Source organism: Ctenopharyngodon idella, chromosome 12 (assembly GCF_019924925.1).
Source record: "Ctenopharyngodon idella isolate HZGC_01 chromosome 12, HZGC01, whole genome shotgun sequence".
In the NCBI taxonomy this organism is placed as follows: Eukaryota; Metazoa; Chordata; class Actinopteri; order Cypriniformes; family Xenocyprididae; genus Ctenopharyngodon; species Ctenopharyngodon idella.
Genome location: NC_067231.1, coordinates 3,541,236 through 3,566,563, shown reverse-complemented (window position 1 = coordinate 3,566,563; position 25,328 = coordinate 3,541,236). Strand labels below are relative to the sequence as shown.

At 37.1% G+C, this 25,328-nt stretch overlaps 1 protein-coding gene across 1 annotated transcript in view; it reads right to left on the bottom strand.

Annotated features, from left to right (window-relative positions):
• Positions 1-25,328, bottom strand: part of LOC127523705 (integrin alpha-X-like) — a 38,082-nt gene that overhangs the window by 928 nt on the left and 11,826 nt on the right. The window contains exons 5-28 of the mRNA XM_051914746.1: positions 24,793-24,904; positions 24,573-24,700; positions 24,276-24,427; positions 17,168-17,318; positions 16,913-17,063; positions 14,811-14,884; positions 14,400-14,508; positions 14,145-14,281; positions 11,429-11,575; positions 11,107-11,307; positions 10,803-10,936; positions 10,568-10,713; positions 10,263-10,411; positions 9,579-9,710; positions 9,413-9,486; positions 9,154-9,295; positions 8,792-8,890; positions 6,254-6,333; positions 6,016-6,102; positions 5,837-5,915; positions 5,646-5,741; positions 4,876-4,962; positions 4,615-4,725; positions 1,041-1,154 (exon numbers count right to left, since the gene is read on the bottom strand). Of these exons, the coding sequence (XP_051770706.1) occupies positions 1,041-1,154; positions 4,615-4,725; positions 4,876-4,962; positions 5,646-5,741; positions 5,837-5,915; positions 6,016-6,102; positions 6,254-6,333; positions 8,792-8,890; positions 9,154-9,295; positions 9,413-9,486; positions 9,579-9,710; positions 10,263-10,411; positions 10,568-10,713; positions 10,803-10,936; positions 11,107-11,307; positions 11,429-11,575; positions 14,145-14,281; positions 14,400-14,508; positions 14,811-14,884; positions 16,913-17,063; positions 17,168-17,318; positions 24,276-24,427; positions 24,573-24,700; positions 24,793-24,904 (2,892 nt within the window). The remainder of the gene's footprint in view (positions 1-1,040; positions 1,155-4,614; positions 4,726-4,875; positions 4,963-5,645; positions 5,742-5,836; positions 5,916-6,015; positions 6,103-6,253; positions 6,334-8,791; positions 8,891-9,153; positions 9,296-9,412; positions 9,487-9,578; positions 9,711-10,262; positions 10,412-10,567; positions 10,714-10,802; positions 10,937-11,106; positions 11,308-11,428; positions 11,576-14,144; positions 14,282-14,399; positions 14,509-14,810; positions 14,885-16,912; positions 17,064-17,167; positions 17,319-24,275; positions 24,428-24,572; positions 24,701-24,792; positions 24,905-25,328) is intronic.

The window sequence follows — 25,328 nt, the reverse complement described above, 5'->3', positions numbered from 1 at the left end:
TTTAGTGCAGTCAGAAGTGCAGATCTCATTGTAACAGGAAGTCCTCCTCCTTCCTCCCACACAGATGTTCCATGCCGAACAATAGATACATTATAATTTGGGTTAAATAATTGATAAATACTATTTGTGAATTATATTACTACACTGAATTAAATGATAAATATGACATTTCAATTCTGTCACTGGACACTTGAATAGGTTAGAGCAAAGGATGACACGTACAGCCTAACTAAGCAAGATTAAACATGATTATTTAATAACTATGTACAATCTTTTGTTATAATGCATCTGTTTTAGTGAGTGTATGATCCACATCCTTGTCTCTTGTTCTGTTGTCGTAATCCTTTTTAAATGTTATACACTACCATTTAAAAGTCTGGAGTCAGTAAGATTTTTTTAAGCAATTAATTATTTAACTTTCTATTCTGAAAAACATGCATGAAGATTTCTGAAAAACATGCAAGCGGTTTAAATGTTTGCAACATTGATAATAATAAGAAATCTTAAGCAGCAAATCAGCATATTAGAATGATTTATGAAGGATCATGTGACACTGAAGACTGGAGTAATGATGCTGAAAATTCAGCTTTGATCACATTAATTCAATTATATTTTAAAATATATTCAAGTAGAAAACAGTTATTTAAAATTGTAATATTTCACAATATTACTGTATTTTTGGTCAAATAAATGCAGTCTAGGTGAACATAAGAGACTTTTGAAAACATAAAAAACTTTTGAATGGTAGTGTAAGCACTTTTGTCTCTGTGGCATTTCTTTATAAAGAAATAAAGAAAAATACTGTGACTTCCTTACTATGAAAACACACTTGTACAAAGTAAAGCACACACACATGTGCACAGGAAGTATATGTGTGAAAAACATTGTAAGTACAAAATTCAATATATTTGCAAGAAGCAAAAAGAAAAATTATGTGGTGTGAAAAATAAGAATAAAATACAGATAAAATGAACAAATCATAAGCTATAAAAACAGTAGACTGCAGTTAGGGGACTTGACATGAACGATCACTGAATCACCTGGAGAGACGGTGCAGTGCGTTGAGGATCAGAGGAAAAGAAAATGTATTTGCTCTTGTCATAATCCAGAGATGTTGAACTGACCAACTCAAACACAGCAGCTCTGAGTCCAGTCTAAGAGAGACACAGATCATGACAATAAGAAATGATCAAACAATTATATATATATATATATATATATATATATATATACTGATATACATGCCACTGATATATACAAATGCTCTGCATACCCAAGCTATTCGTGGACTCGGCAATTAATATTAAGACTATAAATTACTGTTAAATCCCTTGTTTGAGGTGTACCATAAAGCCTACATGATAAAATGTAGGTAATGCGTATGTAACTGTCCGTAATTTATTTATTTGCCAAACGATGGTGATTTTCTTTAAATGAAAACAGCCTTCGCTGTTTTGTTATGGAACGTCATCATTGTCCTGCGTTCTCATTGGTTTGCTGGCCTATGGGGGATTTCATGGGCAGGATAAGCTGTGAGCGGATCACTTGCCCAAGAGGAAAAATGAGCTGTTGCTGCCAAATTTCTATCACCGAAAATCATGAAGTATTTAATACAAAACTAACTAGACTAAATCAAATGGGGGAAAAAATCATAACTAAAACTATTTTCATAGTATTTCACTTTCTCCATAGGGAAATTTTATTTTTTATGAAAACATATAAATTGTTTAAAACAGTCCAACTGTAACTATCAGAGGATGTTGATCAATAGTCTGTGCGTTTGTTAAAGTCATCAGTTTGCATAATTTCAACTTATTTTTTTTTTAAGAATACTGATATTTTTATTTATTATAGCCTACTTATATTTATTATAATTACATTTTACTTTTTATTTATAGAATGCTGCTAATACTAATTAGATTATACTTATTTTTAATTATTAATTTAAAAAGTAGCCTAACTTCTGGCATACATTTAAATTTACGCCATTGTGTTTCTTATTTGTCATGTCTGATTTAGATCTGTGTCCTGAACTGATACGTTTAAAGGTGAAGTATGTCGTTTCTGTGACACTAGCGGCACCTAGCAGACTTACAAAAATAGAGCATATTTTGCAAACGCACCTTTTCGCACAAAAGCTCTTACGCTGCATTCACAGGGGGCGTCGGCGTTAACGCTTCTCGTTTACTTTGAATGGGTGACGTCACGCGTTGCCGAACCGAATTGTGGGTTCCGCCGCGTCGCTTCACTCGCGTTGCAAGCAGCAGAAGTTGAAGATTTCTCAACTTTTCATGCTTATGCAGAAGCAGTCTCTAGCCAATTGTGTTCATGCAACACCGGAAAGTAATGTGATTGGCTGTTATCACTATAACGGTCACGTCAACACAAGCTTCAGACACGCCCTCCATCAAGCGTTAACGCTGACGCGACCGTCGTAGTGACAACAACCAATCTCATTACTTGCATGACCGTTGCATGAGCGTAATTGGCTAACAACTGCTCTAGGCTATTTGCATAAGGCGATCTGATTGGCTAAAAAGTTGAGAAATGTTCAACTTCTGCCAAGAGCAACGTGAGTGAAGCAACACGACGGAATCCACAATTTCAGTTCGGCAACGCGTGACGTCACCCATTCAAAGTAAATGAGAAGTATTAACGGCGACGTCCCGTGTGAATGCAGCGTTACTGTGAGTTCACACTGCCACCGGCGAGAGCGTCAAAATTCGTTTTGGCTGCCCTGCCAACAACGCTGTACTGTGCGTTCAGACCGCTGCCGGCGGGAGCATCAAAGTAACCGGCAACCTTTCGGAATGTAGAAGTCCCCCGCTTGAGAGGATTCCAAAGAACACAGAGAACAAATTGCTTAGCTGAGGAAAATAATGATAAATGTCATTAGGCTTAAATATATAGTGCATACAGCTATATATTTATATAGTAATGATATATATGTATATAGTAAATACAGCTATGCAATTTCAGACATAGCATGCAAACAATGTCAGACACCTTGGTCCACGCATCATTTTTCTTATTTACGCCCCTGTACACAAACAGGGACACACGTCGTATATTATTGGGAAACCCGCCACGACAATTATCCACCTCTCCTTCATTTTGCTTGGGAACTAATGTTTGGTCGGAACCAAAGTTTATACGACTGCATTCTCTGGAATCCTCTCAAGCGGAGGACCTCTACATTCTGATTGGTTGCCGCCGAACCACGTCATAGCTCATTACCATAAAGTTGACCTGACTTTACCTCTCCTCGATGTGCCACACCGGAGTTCGCCGCCAGCTCACATTGAAAATGAATTACTTCTTGTCACTTTGACGCTCTCGCCGGCGGCGATGTGAACGCACAGTTACGGTTGCTTGCACGTCTCAACAGGTAAATGTAGGCTACTCTCAATAAAAGGTCCAACATATTAGAAATACTTTCGCTGTGTTGCTATGTGTCATGATGAGTAAGCAACTGAGTAAACTAACACTGTCTATCGAGAATGTGAGCGTTTTGCTTATTATCTATAAACCCATTCAACGTAACTGCAACAGCCACATTTTTTTACATGAAGCTCCACCCAGCATACACGGTTAAAAAAAAGTCACCACTCGCACTATATATATATATATATATATATATGAAGAGTTTGGCTCCAAAACGCGATAAACGCCTTTTTTTTTTTTTTTTTTTAAATTGAGTTTCCGCCAAAATCAGTATTGTATCTGGTAGGTATTGAAAAGTCATTTATTAATTTTGCGCATTATCACAATGCGATATCCGTCGTGTTATTCTGTCATGTTTTCTCCCTTTCTTTCCAAAACGCGATAAACGCCAGTCTCCCTTCTCTGCAGAATGTGATATATCCGCTCAGCCAATCACAGCGCACCATTCCACACACTGTAAACAGTAATGGCGGCGCTCTGAATACACCCGGCATCCTAGTTTTCCTTATCTACTTTGTACTTTGTGATCAACAAAAACAGAAAAATTAATAATTTTGTCGGCATTGATGAACCTGTGGTTGTTTCTGCGGTGGGGAAGAAACGCAAGTCATCGAAATGTAATCATTTACGTGAGGAGATTAAGAAGATGAGGCACTCGAGTCAGGAGGAGGAAAAATGCCGGCTGTTGCTTGTTACACTACAGCATCAAACTTCTTTCACGGTGCCCAAAACTCAATCATGAACAGTTTTTAAAAGCCGTTTTTAATACCAATGTACTTGGCAAATGTGTTAGATACTCTTTAATCGGTAATGACAAACAGAGACATAATTCATTTATAACATTAACAAGATGACTTGTTGAATTCATTTTGGGAGCGACGACTGAATGTATTTTTAGTCAAATGCCTGTATATAAGATTAGTATTGACAAAGTTCAGAGGCTGTCATATATGTGATGTGAATCGCCTTACTTTGTTGTGTATTTTTAATATGAAAAATAACTTTTATATTGATGGATTAATTGCATTTTGCAAATTTAGTTTTCATCTTGCCACTTTCTTGGTATAGAACACACATTTTTACTCAAATTAATCAAAATGGATTTATAGCGTTTTGGAACTAAACTCTTCATATGTTCTGTGATATGAATTTGCTTTAAAAGTTAGATACCTGCTCTATCCATCCAGAGCTCACATTGCCAGATATATTATAGAGTTTCCTTTCATTCTTTATGAGAGTGACGTCACAGCTGAACACGGCACACACCGCCACAGAGCAGTTCTGACACACACACACACACACACACACACACGCATACATATAGAGAGAGAGAGAGAGACAGAGTTTCATTGATGTATGTTTAACATACTATTAATAAATTGTGGAAAACTAATGAGGTAAAACAAAACTAAATTTAAAAAGTGTCCTCACCACGATATGATGATTTTTAATAACATCCAACAATGTAAAATTGGTGGTAACAGGCTTCTCCATTTTCTCACTTTTACAGCCAGAAATCTTCAGAAAGAAAGAAAGAAAATCTCACTTTCTGTCAGCAAATGTGACGAGCTGATGCCACTGGGAAGAAATTAAAGGACGCTACAGTTTAAAACAGTAGTTCTCAAACTCTTTAACTTGTAGGCCCCTGTTGTCCAACCCCTTTATTTTTGCTAAGATAGTTCTCATACTCAATGCTGTGATTATGATAAAGATGTTTGTTCACAATCTTTTTTTAATGATATACTGAATTAATTAACATTATTAATTTAAAGTATAGAATTTAACCACAATTAATTTTGTGATTCCAGAAGTTATAATCTGTATTTGTTCTTCAGTAAAAACAATGATTATTGAGGGAAAATACAAAGAAATATGATTTTCAAATTACATCTTGATTTAATTAAAGTTAGATTATGTTAATATTATAATAATAATTTATTAATTTAAATACTTTTACATCATCCTGAGGCCTACTTGTAAGTTTGCTGAAGCCCACTATTGGCCCCTGGCCCCCTGGTTCAGAACTACTGGTTTTAAACATAAGTATAAGTTTCCCTTGGTGACATTTTCAAACAAGTTTCAGAACAACTATGGGTGAAGGATGGGATGCCATTTTTATTCCCTACATCATACCAAAATTATTTATTTAAAATAATCAATATACCTGTATGGCTTATGAGATAAGAAATAAATTCACACACTTGCAAATTTGAATTAGTCCAGATGTCAGTATCACCAAGTTTCACTGGTACTCTGATGAACACTTTGAAAGTTAATTCTCTGAGGTCATTCTGAACCTGAAAGAGGAAAAAGAAAGTAAGGAAGAGTTATGTACAGTATTTTCTTCTTTTATCAAAATAAAGATAAGATACAATAAAAAAATTAATAATACCTTTATTATCTGCTGGACGGGTTTCATAAGATCCCTTTTCCCTGAAGTAAAATTAATGTGGATGGTGGAATTTTCATGCCTTTTATTTAAAATAAAGAAAGAAAAAGACAATATTGCAGTATAGGATAAATAAAAATGTGGTATTATTTTTATACAGAAACATGGAGCAGAGCACTAACCTTATCAAGGCAATATAGATGGCATATTTGACATCGATGGTTTTCTGTTTTTTAAATTCACTGTCGATTGAGTGTTTGTCATTTCCACTGTGAGAGATGGAGGTTTTGATTATTAGTATGATTTATCCATTTCTGATAAAATGATCATGTGAGAGTCCTCCTAGAGCTCATGGTCAAAGGCTGTTTCACACTTTGAGTTCACTCAAACAACTTCTAGCACACAAAGATGATGTCATACCTTGTGACCTCAGCAGTAAACGTCACATTTTGGCCCGGTGTACTTTCTTTATTAATACTGTATGTAATCTCAAACACAACCTAGAATTTGAATGAAAAAAGCCAGAATAAGACTATATTTTGGACTAATTAAAGTTGTTGTAATTCATATGACAACAGAACATGTTGAACAGTCACACACCCATGAAAGTTGCTCTGGATAAAAGTGTTTGTTAAAGGATTAGTTCACTTTCAAATGAAAATTACCCCAAGCTTTACTCACCATCAAGCCATCCTAGGTGTATATGACTTTCTTCTTTATGATGAACACAATCTGAGAAATATTAATAAATATCCTGACGCATCCAAGCTTTATAATAGTAGTAAGTGTTACCAAACGAGTAAGAGCTGAAGAAAGTGTCTCAATCCACATCCATCCATCATAAACATATTTCACATGGCTCCAGGGGGTTAATAAAGGCCTTCTGAAGCGAAGCGATGCATTTGTGTAAAAAAAAAAAAAATCAAGTTATGAAACAAGTTATGAAGTAAAATATCTAGCTTTCGCCAGAACGCCTTCCGTATTCAACTTACGAAGAAAGTGTAACGCCTCTCACAGTTCAAAAAGCTTACGCTACATCCTACGCCTTCCCTATTCAACCTATTCAACTTACGGAAAAAGTGTAACTGACGCGACGCCCAGCGGCGTTTCTAGGCATAGGCAAACTAGGCGGTCGCCTAGGGCGCAAACAGCTGGGGGGCGCCAGTGAGAGCCCCTGCCCCGCCAAGAGATTTTTTTTTTACTTATATATATTTTATTATTATTATTATTATTACTATTATTATTATTTCGTACATTTGCTATTTCGAGGCATTATGATTACTTGCGATTATTTGAGTGACAAGTCTCCTGGTGATAGTGGCCACTGCTGTTAGGAAGAGAAAAGAGAAATGAGATGTAGAAGGCGGCAGGGAACGTCGTCATCCGTGCTTACCTGGAATAAGTGTTTTAGTTTCATCATCATGAAAAGGTCAAACCCATCAGGGGCTCAGTATTGTAAAAAGAAAAAAGAGGATGAGAAAAAGAAAGTGAAATATACAGGTATGTTACTAATTGGTTAATTGTTCTGTTCTACTACAAGCTAGTCGCTCCATCATCACGAGCAAAACATGACACTGCATATTAGCACGGGACGGATTTACCACGTCATGCTCATTTCAGCAGCAGAATCTTATAGCATAGTAAAGTTGAATAAAAAATCATTATCAGAGATGGCTGTTTAGTGTAAATTGACCAAGTGATAGTGTCATAACTATGACAAGTTTGACAACCAGCAAACTATTTTTCTGTTGAAACATAGTTTCAACAGAAAAACAAAAAAATAAATAAAAATGAGTTTTACATGAATTCAGTGCATATCAAGAAACAACTTAAAAACATCAAATAAATGCATTTCTTTAATAGGAATTTTTAATATTTAATAGGCAATAGGAATCTCGCCTAGGGTGCCAGAAAGGCTAGAAATGGCCCTGGCGACGCCAGTTTACACTTTCTTCGTAACTGGAATACGGAAGGCGGTCTGGCGGAAGCTAGATATTTTACTTCATAACTTGTTAAATATGGACATTTTTCTTACACAAACACATCGCTTCGCTTCAGAAGGCCTTTATTAACCCATCCCCCCCCCATGATGGATGGATGTGGACAGAGACACTTTCTTCAGCTCATACTCGTTTAGTAATGCTTACTGCCATTATAAAGCTCGGCTGCATCAGGATATTTATTAATATTTTTCCGATTTTGTCATCATAAAGAAGAAAGTCATATACACCTAGGATGATGTTAACTAATTCTTTAACTGCTTTGAGTTTAAAAGTAATCAAGTCATTAAATGAGCGTGTATATGCAAATGAGTAGAGCTGGACAATTAATAGTATTTTAATCGTGATCATGATTCCTGCTTTTCTAGATCAATTAAACATACTCGTTGCAATTTTGGCCCGCTGGTTATTTTTCCTGAAAAGGTTTTTTATTTCCATGTTCTTGTATCAGTAGCAAGCCTCTCTGAGCTTTCATGCTTGGGGTTGCCAGATGTTAAGAGTTTAAATACCCAAATCAGAGCTTTCCTCTTAAATTAATAAATTATCCAACAAGCATTTTACTTAATCTTCCCAACTTGATGCGCTGATCTGAAAATACAGGCAGACGTGTATGTTGGAGTTCAGTGATCTCCATTGTGATATTCTGCTCAAATGAATAAATGAAGTGTTTGTACTGCCCATCTGTGACTAAATCAGTGAGCAAACCTTCTCTGAGACTAATTGTAATAAATCTAAACATGAATCTTGACTATAAAATAAACCCTGTCTATGACTTGATGTTCTCTTGATTTGTGTTTACGTGAAAGTGGAGTAATTCTCATGAAATGTAAAAAGAAATGTCTCAAACAAGAACAATTGTGATTAATAATTTTTGAGCAAAATAATGATTATCAGTTTAACCATTAACATGCATTCCTCCACATAAGCAAATGTTCATGTCAGCGGTGTGATTATTGACCTGAGCGTTTTCCTTGAGGATGGGTTTACTGATTTGGCAAGAGGTTTCTCCCAGTGTAACTCCTCGCTCAGCATCCAGAGACACACACTCCACTCTGCCCTGCTCATACAGAATGTTTATTATATATTTCAAAAAACACACACACACACACACACACACACATAAAACATGCTAACTAACATTCCATTGCATCGCATTGCATGGTTTGAAAATATTTGTTAAATAAACTCTAACATTCCATAATTTTAATGTGGCTTATTCAAAACTTCATTGCATCTTCAGTGTTTTATAGCTATTTTGCTTTAGAAATGTCATTGTTATTATTAACTAGTATCAGTTTCAGCATATGTGCCTATGTTTACCTGTTTAGACGTGAATCTCCTGTAGGAAAGTCCAAAGGGGTACTTGAGGGTGAAGAGAGTGTTGTATGAGTTTTCTCCTCTGTTCTCTACAAACACTGTCACATTGAGCTCCTGCATTATCCCAACCTCTATGTTTGTAGCCCTGGATCACAGAAACCAAACAGAGATTCGTAAATACTTTCATAAGCATCAATATGATTTGGAATTATTTATTTCTTTTCATACTTCAGTTCAGAAACAGAGCAAATGGTTTGCTCACCCAGAGAAATTGAAATCCATTCTGAGGTCGTCAACACATAAATTATCAGTTCCACAGTTTATCTCAAAATCTAGCTATAAAAAGTGAGGGCACAGAAAAATTCATGAAATGTTCATATGTGATGAAGTTCTGCTAACTTCTGCTCTTAACACAGATGAACTCTTACATTGTGGTCTGTGGAGGTCTTTATCTCTGGCAGCAGTATTGGTCTCAAATTTTGCATATTTGCTGATGGAAGACCCTCAAATGTGAAATTTAACTGATTGGACAACGGGTTGAGAGCATCTTCTGAACAAGCCTTATGGAAACGAGAAATAATAAGAGATGTTATTAACAAAACACTCTATGGTTATACTTGGGTCACTCTTGCTTTGCATTTGTTTCTTGTTATGTCCCCATCATATTTCTTAAAATGTTGAATATAATATTAATCTGAATATAATATCATTGTATATAATATTAAACATTTGTAGTTTTATCACAGTTAATTAGACAATATATAGATCATTGGCTCTTTATTTTCATCCTATCAAGTTACATACTCTTTGACATCCTGTTAATTTTCTTGCTGCTGTGTAAATAATCAAGTTATAATAGTTTTTGTTGTGTTTAAATGTTTTTATGTGGAATTTCAGCAGAAGATTATTTGTAACTACACAATGCAAGCACATAAAAGTTACTTTATAACAAAACTGTATGAAATAAAGGATAATTAATGAAGTTTGAATGCCTGAGTTTTAAGTATAAGAAGCAGGAATTACCCTTTTAGTCCCAAATTATAGCCTAGAATCATCAGATTCACTGAAAATCTATTTATAAATGCGAAACAAAAATGACATTTGGTGTTTACCTCTATGAAGAAAGCATGACTTTTGCATACTTCCTGCACCCCAATGTTCATCACATCACTGTGGAGCCGGTTTTTGGGTGGGAAGTATGCTCGATATTTCTGTCGCTTGGCATCCAGCGTTATGGTGTAATTAATATTTGCAGCCAAACCTAGAAAATGTGTTTGATCATAAAAGCCCAAAAATATTAGCAATGCAACAATACCGGATTTTAAGAACACACCAGAATACTACAATCCTTGAGCAGAATATATGAACATATGAGATGTAAGAACACAATAACTATGTAATTATATTATGAATAAACCTGTTATGCCATGTTTGTATCTGCTCATGGTGAAGCACACAGTCAGGGTGTTTTGCAATGGCTTCGCACAGTCTGTTTGGTCACCGGTTGGTATTTTGGTTGGGTTGTAAGTTATTTTGGTTTCCAAGAGCATGATGGGTCTGGACCTGAATGATCCACATATAACACATATGAATGATTATGGCTGAAACTGTGTATTTGTATATATTTTGGTTCTTTATAGAAGAAAACAGACCTGAGAAGCAGAACTGCTCCCTTGGACCCAACAGCAATGTCAGGAAGGTTGTCTTGACTCTGGTCTAGAGAAGACTGACTCAATGAAATCCCAAAGAACCGCAAACCTGGTCTCACAGATGACCCAACAATCCTCTGTTTCATTCAAGAGGGAATGAAAGAGATAACAAAAATATTAGAATATTAGAGTCTATGAAGTGAGTCAAGGAAAAGTAATGCAAGAAAGGAGACACTCGAGGTTGAATAAATGATGACAGAATGGTGCACTATTCCTTTAAACTGCCATCAACCCACATCTTTTTCACCTGTGAGTATTTTGGAATGATAACTCCATCTCCCCCATTGAAGATGTAGATGCTGCCCTGTCCATCCTCCTCTAAAGGAGCTCCAATCAGCACATCCATGAAACCATCACCATTCAGATCTGCTGGACTGGCCAGAGAAGAGCCAAACCGACCCCTCTGACCTGCCATGCCCACCAGTGTATCCAAAAACATTAAATTTGCCTATGAAGATATAACAGAGAGAGGAGAAATGGGGTTAAACAGACTCAAATGTATATATTTTCACTCTAACTTGAACTCTTTTTAAAAATTTATTGTTAATTGAAACTCAAATATCACTCACCTCACGCATGAAGATGTAAACAAACACTATGCCCTCCCGGTCAGACTCCATGTATGTTGGTGCCGATACCAAAAGTAGATCTGTATTGGAGTTATGGTTCAAATCCACCACACACACCTCAGCTCCAAAATATGAGCCAATCTGAGGCTGAGAAGAGAGAAGTTTGAACATTAAAATGATCTATACTCCCTGTCAGACCATTAAAATGATATATACTCCCTGCTGATAATAACTTGATTCTGTAGATTTATGCTTTGAGCCTTCTTGTTCTGACAAGACCAGCAATTGGTTCTATATGTAAAGTACAGTATATGTATATGTACATAATGCTGAGACACAAGACTTGTAGCAAATATTTGCATATTAAATATTAGCTTTGTTTCTTCAAAAAACTAAAAAGGTGACTACACAAGTCAGTCAGTTTTGAATTGATGAGTTTGCTTCTGCCCTAACGGTGAACTAGTTGGTGTAGGACTAGTTGCCCACCAGCTATATGGTGTTCATTTGGCTTTTACTGTAAATTGCCAAAATGCATTTTCCAGTAAATGTACTGGATCTGCTGTTTCATCTTTTTACCATTAAGATTTCCTCAGCTGTAGGAACACAGCTTTCACATTATATGTATATAAATACAGAAATATAGCAAATCCTTAACACTAAACTCTTCAGACCAAGTGAACGTTAGCATGGTTATATCATTATTTGAACAATTTTTGAAAAAATATGCAATTATTTCTTTAGTTTCACTATTTGTCCAATTTGATAACATTTTTAGTCACAGATGTAATGGTACATTGATTTTGTCATCTTTGTCTAAACTTTACAAATGGTCCAAAGCACAATTTCGACATCAGCTGGTTCTGGATTTGTACATGCTAATACTGGTCATTTTACAGGTTTGTTCACACAAGCATCAAAACATTTTCAACAGGTCCTGTTCAGACATGATCTCTAAACAGTAGGGGCGTAACGGTACATGTATTCGCCCCGAACCGTCACGGTACATATGTCATGGTTCAGTTCCTGCAGTTAGATGACAAATACAGTCAGTCACAGGCGATCCACACTCCAATCCAAAAGTCTTTCAAATTCTGTCCATTTTATCAGGAAATTCAAACAATAAATGCAGTTTTGACGCTTGATGTGGTGTGACAGATCCCTGTATAGGCGCCTTGGTTCAAACGGCAGCGAGAAGCGCGAGTGAATGCGATCATCCCTTCCTCTTCACTACTATAGAATGAACATAAATTAACATGAAGGTATGTTGAAAGATACAGTACAACTTACTGAAACGTATCATATCTCGTGTAATCGCTTAATCAGTGTTTCAAACGTGGAAAGATGTCAGTAAAACAGTTTGTAAACAAATTGTCACATAGTATTACATTTACCTCAGAAAAGCCATTCAGTGTAGCTTGTTGGTTGCACTATATATTAGCCTATATATTAATTATATTTTACTTAACCTGTTAGTTAATGTAAGGCCTATTTAAATCCGTCATAAAAACAAGTTATGACAGCCACTGTGTTAACGATTATATTTAAACAACGAATTGGAGAAACAGAAGTTAATGCAAAAACTGCCTTATGTGTAATTTACATGCTTACAATACATACATTTTTTATTATTATTTGAGTGTTGATGATTATGTCTAAAAATAAATAATAACTGAATTTAATAATTTGGGCTCTGTTGTTAATTGTATAATTTATAATAGTAATGTGCAAGCAAGGGCTCCCTAATAGTTTATAGCATTAGCAGAGATGGATTTTTTTATCCTTAAGAACATTTTTATTATAATTGAATAAATTTAAAGACAGAGACACAGTTGGTTCAGTAAAACATTGTTTGATAAAAAAAGAGAAAAAATTGTTTTGTTTTCTCAACCTGCTGTACCGAACCCATACCAAAACGTGACTTCAAATCCGAGGTACGTACCGAACCGTCATTTTTGCGTACCATTACACCCTTACTAAGCAGTAAAATGCTAGTCATTTTCAGGCAAAGACTGTACAGAATGTGTGAAAGTGGCTATTGTCATTTTGTAGTGAGTTGATTTTGCTCTAGAACCACTGCAATTGCTTACTTATTGCAGTTATTGTATAGTGAAAATCCACCTATTTATATGCACATTTTGGGATATCGCATAAAAAAAATAAAAAAAAACGCTGGAGGGAAGGCCAAGATGCGCATAAATTCCTGGAAAAAAAAAAACCCCCATGTGACTCTGCCTCAACAGTGGATGTGATTGGATAACTGGATAAACCAGTTGACCAATTTAATCGCACAGCATCTCAAATGTTGGTTTGGTCATTCTGAAATGCTTGAGCCAAAGTCATCTAAATGATTTGGTATAATAACCTCCCAGACGCATCTTACATGATTGTGTTCCCAAACACCAGCACGAACACATGCACATTTATTGCATGTTGTCTGTGTGCTCTGAGATGCAAATCATGTATGAAAACAGAGCCACAGTGGCTTCCCCGATTGCAGCAACTTCCATTTTTGTTACACATATTTTGTGCCAATTTCCCAGGAAGTGACGGGTTTGTTCTCTTGAACACATGGGTTTGAAACGCTGCTTTATCCGCAAATGTTTTATGCGATATTCCAATTTTGTGCACAAGTTAAATTTGCAACTTTAGATGGAAACATAGCTAATGATACTGTTTTTATGCATGGTTTTGACAACAAAAAAAGTAAGTGAACAACCTTGGGAGAGTCCAGCAGCTGTTTAAATTGATTGGTTCTGAGTTGTGATACAAAGACTTGTCCTTTATGTTTGTATCTCGGGGCTCCTAGAATAGCAAAGCTGGTCTTTGACGTTGTTGCAGTAGCCAGTGAATAACCTTCAGACAAAATGCAATAGTTCAGTAGTATGTATATTCTGAGTTCTATTTGCTGAATAGAAGAAAATGACTGTAAATTCACGTCTTCTATGTTTTAAGTGTTTCAAAAAAGCCTCACCTAGATAGCTTTCATGCTCAGTGCCTGTTTGAAAGGAGTAGTCTGGCAAATATTCCTGATATCCACCTTTCCACTGGAAAGCTCCCACAGCACTCATTAACACGCTTCCCTGAACAAAAGAGCAAAACAAAACTGTACTGGATTTGGATACAAATAGAACATCTCAAGATACCCCATATCATGCCTTTTTAGTCATAAAATAACTATACAAAAATTATGTTCGTTACAAACGCTGAATAACTAAAGGACAAAATCTTTGGGGTTATTTATTGATAGTTTATTCCTAATTATGCAGTACATATACTTTCAACCTTTGTAAAATCTCTGCTGAAAATATTACTGTACTGTAATCATTCACATGTTCTGAAGAGTTTAATGTTAAGGATTTGGTACATTTGTATGTTTATTTACATATGATGTGAAAGCTGTGCTGAATCCATCCTGTGCAAACTCCATTCTGGAGGAATCACCTGAAGTCTGGGTTCCTGCAACAAATCAACAGAAGTTAGGAAAGAAAAACTTATATAACTGGGTTCACGAGTTCGTTTGCCCATATAATCTATAAGCTATTAAGGTTAAGCGTATTTGGTTTGCTGTCAGCAGTGGAGGGGCTCGAGGAAGCAGCTTCAACTCAAGCTTAGATATACCCCCCCAGTGGGACGACTAATGCTTGGAAGATGAGTAACATGCCTAAATTATGTTGGTGCAGCTAGGGAGGTGGAGGGATGCCAAAACATCTGATGCTGGAGCAAGGTGAATGGCTGCTTATATGCTCCGGCAGTTAATTGAAAGATTAGATGGGTTCACTCCTCCCGAAATAGGATTAAGGATAAATCAATTTATTAAAAAAAAATAATAATATATACATACATATACAGGTGCTGGTCATATAATTAGAATATCATCAAAAAGTTGATTTATTTCACTAATTCCGTTCAAAAAGTGAAACTTGTATATTATATTCATTCATTACACACAGACTGATATATTTCAAATGTTTATTTCTTTTAATTTTGATGATTATAACTGACAACTAAGGAAAATCCCAAATTAAGTATCTCAGAAAATTAGAATATTACTTAAGACCAATACAAAGAAAGGATTTTTAGAAATCTTGGCCAACTGAAAAGTATGAACATGAAAAGTATGAGCATGTACAGCACTCAATACTTAGTTGGGGCTCCTTTTGCCTGAATTACTGCAGCAATGCGGCATGGCATGGAGTCGATCAGTCTGTGGCACTGCTCAGGTGTTATAAGAGCCCAGGTTGCTCTGATAGTGGCCTTCAGCTCTTCTGCATTGTTGGGGCTGGCATATCGCATCTTCCTCTTCACAATACCCCATAGATTTTCTATGGGGTTAAGGTCAGGCGAGTTTGCTGGCCAATTAAGAACAGGGATACCATGGTCCTTATACCAGGTACTGGTAGCTTTGGCACTGTGTGCAGGTACCAAGTCCTGTTGGAAAATGAAATCTGCATCTCCATAAAGTTGGTCAGCAGCAGAAAGCATGAAGTGCTCTAAAACTTCCTGGTATACGACTGCGTTGACCTTGGACCTCAGAAAACACAGTGGACCAACACCAGCAGATGACATGGCACCCCAAACCATCACTGACTGTGGAAACTTTACACTGGACCTCAAGCAACGTGGATTGTGTGCCTCTCCTCTCTTCCTCCAGACTCTGGGACCCTGATTTCCGAAGGAAATGCAAAATTTACTTTCATCAGAGAACATAACTTTGGACCACTCAGCAGCAGTCCAGTCCTTTTTGTCTTTAGCCCAGGCGAGACGCTTCTGACACTGTCTGTTGTTCAAGAGTGGCTGAAACCCATGTCTTGCATACGTCTGTGCGTAGTGGTTCTTGAAGCACTGACTCCAGCTGCAGTCCTATCTTTGTGAATCTCCCCCACATTTTTGAATGGGTTTTGTTTCACAATCCTCTCCAGGGTGCGGTTATCCCTATTGCTTGTACACTTTTTTCTACCACATCTTTTCCTTCCCTTCGCCTCTCTATTAATGTGCTTGGACACAGAGCTCTGTGAACAGCCAGCCTCTTTTGCAATGACCTTTTGTGTCTTGCCCTACTTGTGCAAGGTGTCAATGGTCGTCTTTTGGACAACTGTCAAGTCAGCAGTCTTCCCCATGATTGTGTAGCCTACAGAACTAGACTGAGAGACCATTTAAAGGCCTTTGCAGGTGTTTTGAGTTAATTAGCTGATTAGAGTGTGGCACCAGGTGTCTTCAATATTGAACCTTTTCACAATATTCTAATTTTCTGAGATACTGAATTTGGGATTTTCCTTAGTTGTCAGTTATAATCATCAAAATTAAAAGAAATAAACATTTGAAATATATCAGTCTGTGTGTAATGAATGAATATAATATACAAGTTTCACTTTTTGAATGTAATTAGTGAAATAAATCAACTTTTTGATGATATTCTAATTATATGACCAGCACCTGTATATATAACTTATTGTTCATACAGTGAAATTATATATAAATACATACCTTCAATGGCAATAATGTTTTCTTCCAGCTTTTGAAGAATATTATTCAGTGCATTAAAGTCTGTCACTTTGAACACGTGATCAGTGTCTGGATCAGTAGCAATGTCATTCAACTCCTGTTTTGCACTGAAACTTTCAAAAGCACTGCCGACCTGGGCACAAAAAATATCTTTCCTTAAAGAGAAATTATTGTAACAAGCATTGAGAAATGCATGGGAATTTGAAATGTTAAATTTAAATGTGAAGAAGAACAAACCCCGATCGCAAATCGTGTTATGCTCTTTGCGTTTGCCTCTGATGATGCCTGTGTCAATATGCTCCTGTCATGTGACTGTCCATCAGTAATAACAAGCAATATTTTATTTGCTGATGGTCTTGCCCCTCCATATGTTGTAAATAGCTCTCTCCTGGGTATTTGAAAAGAGATTTGAATGAATCATGGTCAGTCAATAAAATGGGTGATAAAGACCCATAGACTTACAATGAGGAGGGACCTGCTATCTGTAGATTTGGGGGCTGGCACTATTATTAGTGAGTAAGTAACCCTCAAAAACACTCAAAAAAAACTGCATAGCAATGTTAACGTCCACTCATTGTGTGTATCAATCAACTCCTTAGTGAATCAGTATATTGTAAACACAAGTGAAGGCACTTCACGTAAAGACCCTGGCTCACTACACATCGGGACACTGATCACACAATTTCCAGCAATATTACTATATTTGCATTGTAAGACCTCACCACTGGTATTTAATTTATTATGACTGATATCTTTCAGACAGCATTTTTTAAAAGTACATTACAAAAAATACTTGTATTGTTCTGTTACACATCCTTGCAATATTTCAGCTGAATATTAATTGTGAATGTTAAAAGGGTAGTTCACCCAAACATACAATTCTGTAACTATTTACTCACTCTCATGTTGTTCCAAACCTGTGTGCATTTGTATCTTCTATGGAAAAGAAAGAAGACATTCTGAAGACTGTTTCAACTTTTTGTCAATGCCATCAGTCAGTGGGGCCCAAAACAACATTGGGTCCCATTGGCTGGCTGACTGACTGGCTGACTGACTGACTATTCAAGATTCAAGATTCAAATAGCTTTATTGGCATGATGAAAGAAATCTTTACATTGCCAAAGCATTAGTAACACTATGCAATACAAATAAATAAATAAATAAATAAATAATATTTATTTAAATAATATTTATAACAGTGTCTCTAGGCATGTAGTGAGTGTGGAGGTAGTTCTCACCCGCTGGATGCTCTTTTGTCATGACAGGACCCCACATACCTGGCAGCTAGGTTTGAGCTTGCTGGGCTTTCTCCTAGCAGGTATGGAAGTTTGTCCATATTTGGTTTCTCATGGAAATCTTTGTGGTGGGTTGTGAAATGAGGATAGAAAGTGTGCCTAATTTGTGCATAAGTAGGGCAGGATGTCAGAAAGTGCAGTTCTGTTTCCACTTCATTCTCTGTGCAGTGGGGGCACAGCCTGTCTTCTTTTCGTAGCCAGGTCTGTCTGCGTCTGCCTGTCTCTATGGTAAGACTGTGTTCACTGAGTCTGTTCATGCTCAGGACTTTTCTAAGTTTAGGGTTGGTCACTGTACTCAGGTATCCTGCAAATTCATATATTTAGGGCCAAATAGCATTCCAATTTACTTTGTTGGTCTGTTGAGTCTGTCCAATGTTTTAGGTATTTTTCTTTTTGTGATTTAATTATTTGGTTTGGTCTGGCTAAGTTTTTATTCTCAGCCAGACATGTTGTGGTTTGTGTAGTCAGCTCCAAGACCAATTGGCCGAGGGCGTTTCTTTCTGGCGTCAGCTCTTGGTAGTTCAGGGCTTTGTGATGGAGGGTCTGTGCCCGGTTGCATAAAGCACCTTAAATGTAATTTTCCCTTAAGTTTGCCCTTATGTTTCCCTTAAACTTAAGGGTGTTGCAGAAAATAACTGTTAAGTATTACTTAAAGGTTTCTTTAGGTGAAATGTCATAAACCCTAAGAATTTCCCTTAAGTATATATTTTTCACTTAAGTAATCCCTTAAAAATCTATAAGTGTTGCATAAAGCCCCTTAACTGTCATTTCCCTAAGTATAACATAAGGTTTGAAAAACTTCACCTTAAGTGTTACATGGAGTGAGCAGGTTCAATCCAAGTCTTCTAACAAGACACGATCGACCGCTTTATATGATAAACAAATTGTAATTTAGGCGTTTATTCACATAAACATTGATGAAATTACATATGTAGCACATATGGTCAACGGAAGTGCAAACGTGCGTGCATCACGCGCAAAAACAAACCTCACTGGTTCTTGCGCTTGCGCACACTTTCGAGCTTCTGAAACAGCCTTATTCATATGGATGTCTTTCAATGAATGGACATAAATGATGAGAGAATATTAAAAATACCTTTATTTGTTATTCAAATATGAATGAATGTCTTATGGGTTTGGAACAACATGAGGGTGAGTGAATGATGGCAGAAATCTCAATTTTGAGTAAACAATCAATCTGTATTAACAAATAACGTGACCATGGCAACAGTAGAATTTTATAACGGCAAAACCTGGGTTGCTGTCGTGAAACACTTAACGGTTTCCCTTACCTAAGAGAACAGTTTAAGGGATTATATGCAACACCCTTAAGTCGTTCCCTTAGTTAAGGGGAAATCACGCCTTAAGTGTCATACTTAAGGGAAAAAGTTAAGGTGCTTTATGCAACCGGGCACTGTTTATCACTATTTTTTAAGTGGGCATGGAATTTAATGGTCCTTTTTTGAATTGTGATTATAAGTGCATATAATTCTAATTCTGCTCTGCAGGCATTATTTGGAGTTTTGTGCTGTACTCGTAGCAAACTTTTGCATAGTTCAGCCTGCAGAGTCTCTATTGGGTGTTTTATTTAGTAAACTCTTGGTTTGTGAGTGGGCCCCAGACTTCACACCCATAGTGCGCGATGGGTTCTATTACTGATTTGATTATTTTTAGCCAGATTCTGATTGAGATGTCAATTTTGTTATTTCTCTTAATAGCATAAAAAGCTCTCCATGCCTTGTCTTTGTTAAAATTTCCTGTGTTGCTAATATTTATGCCAAGGTAAGTGTAGTTCTGCGTGTGTTCAAAGAGCATGTTGTCTAATTTAAAGCTATGATGTTGGTCTTGGCGGCTGGGTCTTTTTCGGAATATCATTATTTTTGTCTTTTTTTGGGGTTAACTGACAGGGCCCATGACTGACAGAAGTTGTGCAGGAGGTCTAGATGTTGCTGTTGACCCTCTTTAGTGGGAGACAGCAGTACCAGATCATCAGCAAACAGGAGGCATTTGTTTGGTGTCTAGTAGAGTAAGACCAGGTGCTGCAGACCGATCTAGAGCCTTCGCTAACTTATTTATGTATATATTGAACAGTGTGGGACTTAAGCTGCAGCCCTGTCTCATCCACGACTCTGAGGGAGGAATTCTGTGTGTTTGTTACCAATTTTAACTGCAAATTTGTCAGTCCTTTGTTTTTGTAGACTTTCCGTGCCGTTTCATTTGTGACATCTTTGGGATAGTGCAGTGGGATGGCCTCCACATATGGTGGTTGTTTAGGCCTAACGCTGTGGTTGGAGTGTTCAGAACTCTTCTGAGGGCAGATGAAGGGGCGGGGCCAAGATGATGCACTTGTCATAGTTGATTTAGAATGTAAACAATCAACTGAATTAACTGCCAGTTTTTTTGTTTATTTTCTCTTAGTGAAGATGGATAAATAAGCCAAAAATTAAAAAAATAAAATAAAATAAATAAATCTTCAGCCTGCTGTTTTTATATTGAACTACCTCTGCTGGAATCAATCCATCTGTTGCATGGACAATGACATACGTTACTGCAAGATTGCTGCTGGTGTGGCTTCTCCTTTCATGGCTTTAAGGTACACTGCTGGCAAACTGCTGAACTTAAACAGAAATTATTATTTAGCTAATCACACCTATGAACTTTGCCGAAATGTCGGAATTCTGCAACCTATGCGCTACATACATTGCGCGTCAAGGCGCGAGTTTATACAAGACATCTCCGACTCTATCTCTGTGCCTGTATTTCAACGTAAAACAGACTACTGTGCAATGGTGTGAATTTTAACAACCTGTCAGTGCTCAAACACGAGGGGCTCTCTCCATTACTCTCAATGCCTCCGAGTCTGGTGAAATCATCTCTTTTTAATGCTTGCTCTGTGAACAATAAGGCAGTGATTTTATCGGATATTATCATCAAAAAAAAAAAAAAAAAACTGGCACAAACAGGGGCTTCTGTTTAATGAACTCCCTCTGGCTACGGATTGTTTGATGCCCCGCGACCCTCCGGCAGGGGTGGGGGCATCGTTGTGCTGTATAATCAAAAACTCACAATAAGTCCAGTAGTCATTCCTCAGTTTAATTCTTTTGAATATCTTGTTTTGAGTGTCTCTGCACCCATCTCTACTGTCATAGCTACAGTCTAAGACAACTGAACACTTTTTATCTCAATTTGCGGAACTGCTGTCTATGTTGTGCCTCAAGTTTGAGAGAACTCTTACCCTGGGGGACATCCACATTGACAAAAAAAGGCTCTGTAATGACTAACACCGTGTCTACACCAGACGCGACTTTTATCGCATTGTGCGGCGCCGCGCCGCAACAGCTAAAAGCTGTCTACACTGAACGGAACAAGACGACCGTTGGAAAGCACTTGGACTACGTCAGAAATAAAATGGGGAATCCGTTTACGGTCTGGAATTTGTCGCGTCGCATTGCGCTGCGCCGCATCCAGTGTATACAGTATCACGGATTATAATGGGTTCTATTGTCTTTTGACGCGTCGTGCCGCGCCGCTCGCGTCCGGTGTAGACACGGTGTATGGCCCCGATCAGACAGAACACGTTTTTCAGGTCTGAAAACGCGAGGCGCACCACACTGCCTTTTTTTTTTTTTTTTTTTTTTTTGGTTGATTTTAGAAAAAAAGAGGAGTGCGCTGCGGTTTTTTATGTTGCTAGGCAACCACTGAATCAGCTATCCTGTCAGTGTAGCGCGAGCGCTCTTTGGTTTGCTGTTAAACTGTCATACTATTTACTTGCGGTTTGTGAAGTCATACAGCTCCGGGTAACCCGCGACAGCCACAAGTTTCTCCTCCATCATTGCAGTGTCCAAGCACCTGTAAACTTTCGTCAGCATAACGGAAGGCCCGCCCCTTTATTCATTCGATTGGACAATGGAAAAAAACAAGAATGACGCCGGGCGCTTTTCTGCTCAGAGTTGCTTTTTTTTTTTCAACTTCAGGCACTCAGAGCGCTCCTGCAAAAACGCGAGGCGCAGCAGGCGGCTAAGGCCCTGTCCCAAATGGCACACTTCTATCCACTTAAGTGCACGAGACCGTAGGGTGTCCCATTTGTCAATTTTAGGCTTCAGAAGGGTGCTCACGAGCGCCCCCTTTGCGGCCGATATGCGCACTTTTGCTGAGCCCGCACTGGTGCGAGCTCCGCGGTAGACTTCTTCCCAACAGTCAAAGCGACGTTATGTCACGAAAGTACGACTTATTTGCACCTATGAAATCCCGGCCTGTGGCCATTGTGCGTGCTGCGCTCTATGAAGGCAGCTTGTCGTAAGATGGAGCAAAGGTGGCGTCTTTCTGGCCTGAATGTACATCACCAAGCTTGAAAAGACCATATAGTTGAATATAAGGCAGAGATTGTTTCAGTCAGGTCTTAGTATTTCTCTCAGATAATTGACAATAACCAAAGTAACCCCAGTCAACTGTTTCATACCATTAACAAACTTCTCAAAGGTAACAGGTATACCTACCTCAGCTCATCTTTGTAATAGATTTCTTGATCATTTCAGTTCTAAGATTGCCAATGCAATGCTCGCAAATGCATTACTTCTGTCTCGTCTGCTTCTGCTCTTAGTATTTCTCATTTTTCTGGCTTCTTTTTCTCAAATTTTTCCTCACTTGATCTTGTCTCCCTTGGTAAAAAGCTGCTACTTCCATAATTGATCCCATACCGGTTTGTTTAAATCACGCTTCGCTTCTTTATGCCCTGTTGTCCTGAGTATAGTAAATGACTCTCTGCGCATGGGTGTTGTGCCTGCTGCACTTAAAATTGCTGCTGTAACACCTGTACCAATAAAGACTAATGGAGACTGGGACAACCTCAATAATTTTCGTCCCATTTCCAATTCTCCCTTTCTTGCTAAATTGCTTGAGCGAATTGTGGCTTCTCAATTATACGCCACAATAACTGTCTACACTCCAAGACGAAATCTCCGTTCTTCTGATTCTGTCTTAATTGTTCCTTCGACGCATTTACGTTCTATGGGTGACCGGGCTTTTTCTTCTTTTGCTCCAAAACTCTGGAATGCTCTTCCCACTGAGATTAGACACCCGGACTCTCTTAGTGTTTTTAAATCTTCACTTACAACTTATTTTTTTCAGGCTAGCATACAAGTGAATATTTTTCTTATTATTTTTTTCTCTCTTTTATGCACCTTTTTTAATGTATTTTATTTGTATGTTTGTAAAGCGCTTTGAGATGCAACTTTTAAAGGCACTATATAAAATAAAGTTTATTATTATTATTATTATTATTATCCTTTCCAACATAAATATCTTCTTCTGCAGAGGGTTATCCTGTGATTTGCTTTTCTTGAACTTTCCTCAGATTTAGGTGTGACAGTGTAAAAAAAAAAAAAAACCTCTGTCCTAAATCAACAAAAGCTTTGTCTAGATGTTGTTTTATGTTGAATCTTCTAGTTTTCTCTAGTTTGTTGGTAAAGTTTTTTTTTTTTTTTTTTTTTTTTTTTCATTTTTCTCACAGTTTATCTGGAGCTCAATTCAAGTGTGACCATCTCTCATGGAACTGATCTGTCTAACGAAATACATACATGTTCCACAAAATAAAGAAAGAAAGAAAGAAAGAAAGAAAGAAAGAAAGAAAGAAAGAAAGAAAGAAAGAAAGAAAGAAAAAGAAAGAAAGCCATAACCATACAAGTTTGGAACAACATGAGGGTGAGTAAATGATGACAGAATTTACACTTTTTGGGGGTGAACTATCCATTTAAGTGTTCACTACCAGTCCAGCGATCTGCTAATCAATAATAATTAAACAAAGATTACTTTTCTTTCTTTTTTTCTTTTTTTTTTTTTTTTTTTTTTTTAAAAAGTAAAAATCCAGATTTTCATGATAGTTGTATCTGTCTTGTTGACTTCAGTTCACTTGGCTCCTAATGCTTGACATTTCAACTTCTAAACTGCACATATAATAATATGAGCTACATAATATATGAAATTATAATTATAATTATTAAATGTAGTTTAATAAACTGTTTCCAATTATCAAAATAACAAACATGTCTTACACAAGCTTTAAGATGGCTGTCGCAGTGTAAGTGCTACCTCCATTTTGGTACGGTATATTTGTCACTTTAGATTCCCATGTGCTGTCCTGAGTTTTGAGTTGATTGAAACTGTAGTGAATTACACAACCACTGGAGTATTGTGCTATAGCAAACTGTAAACCAACAACAGATAAACTGGTCAGTAATGTCACTATTTTCTGACAAAAGACACTCTTGTAATAAATACGGTGTTTTGCTTGATTATAAAACATTGGCTAAAGTTAATACAGAAAAAATGATATTGAAGGCTATTCCTACCTGTGCATCTCGCTCAGTAAAACGCTTGATCACGTTTGTAACAAAAGTCTTCATCGTAATGAAATTCCAACTCTGCACACTCCCAGATCCATCTAATAGAAAAGCTATGTCAATCTGACCAGGACAGTCTGTAAACGAAGAGAAGCAGAAGTGTGGACATATGTAGTTAAAACTGCAGTTACAATTAAAGAGAAGAAACTTCTGTGATCATCATATTTACCTCTCAGAGAGCTTGGTATTGGCGGTTTAAACACACTGTTTTCACCGATGAAGCACATGCCATTGTAGGTGGTAACTGATACACATTTCTTTGGAATGGTTGGACCACAAATCTGAATGAGACGGAATTTAAACATGGATTTAACTTTATTTAAGAGGAATACTAAAGACCACAATACCAACCACTTTTATTGCTCTGATCAAAGTCTGTTTAGTTGCTGAGACAGGATAATAAAACAAACATATTTGCCTCGATAAAATAAATAAAATAAATTGTATTACACATACAAAATAAGGTTGTTTTCCAATCCCAAGCATTACAATTTGTTAAATATTGCACACAAAACATCATGTCTTCTTAAAGGTCAACCCCTATACCTGTCAGCATTGCACATTGCACAAAAACGTACAAAAGAGATTGTTCAAATTCAATTGAATAAGCCACCAATTCACCAAAACATAAAATAGATACACATTTTCAATGAGAGTATGTTATGTTGAGCTTATGTTCAGCCATTTGCATGTGTGAATTAGTTA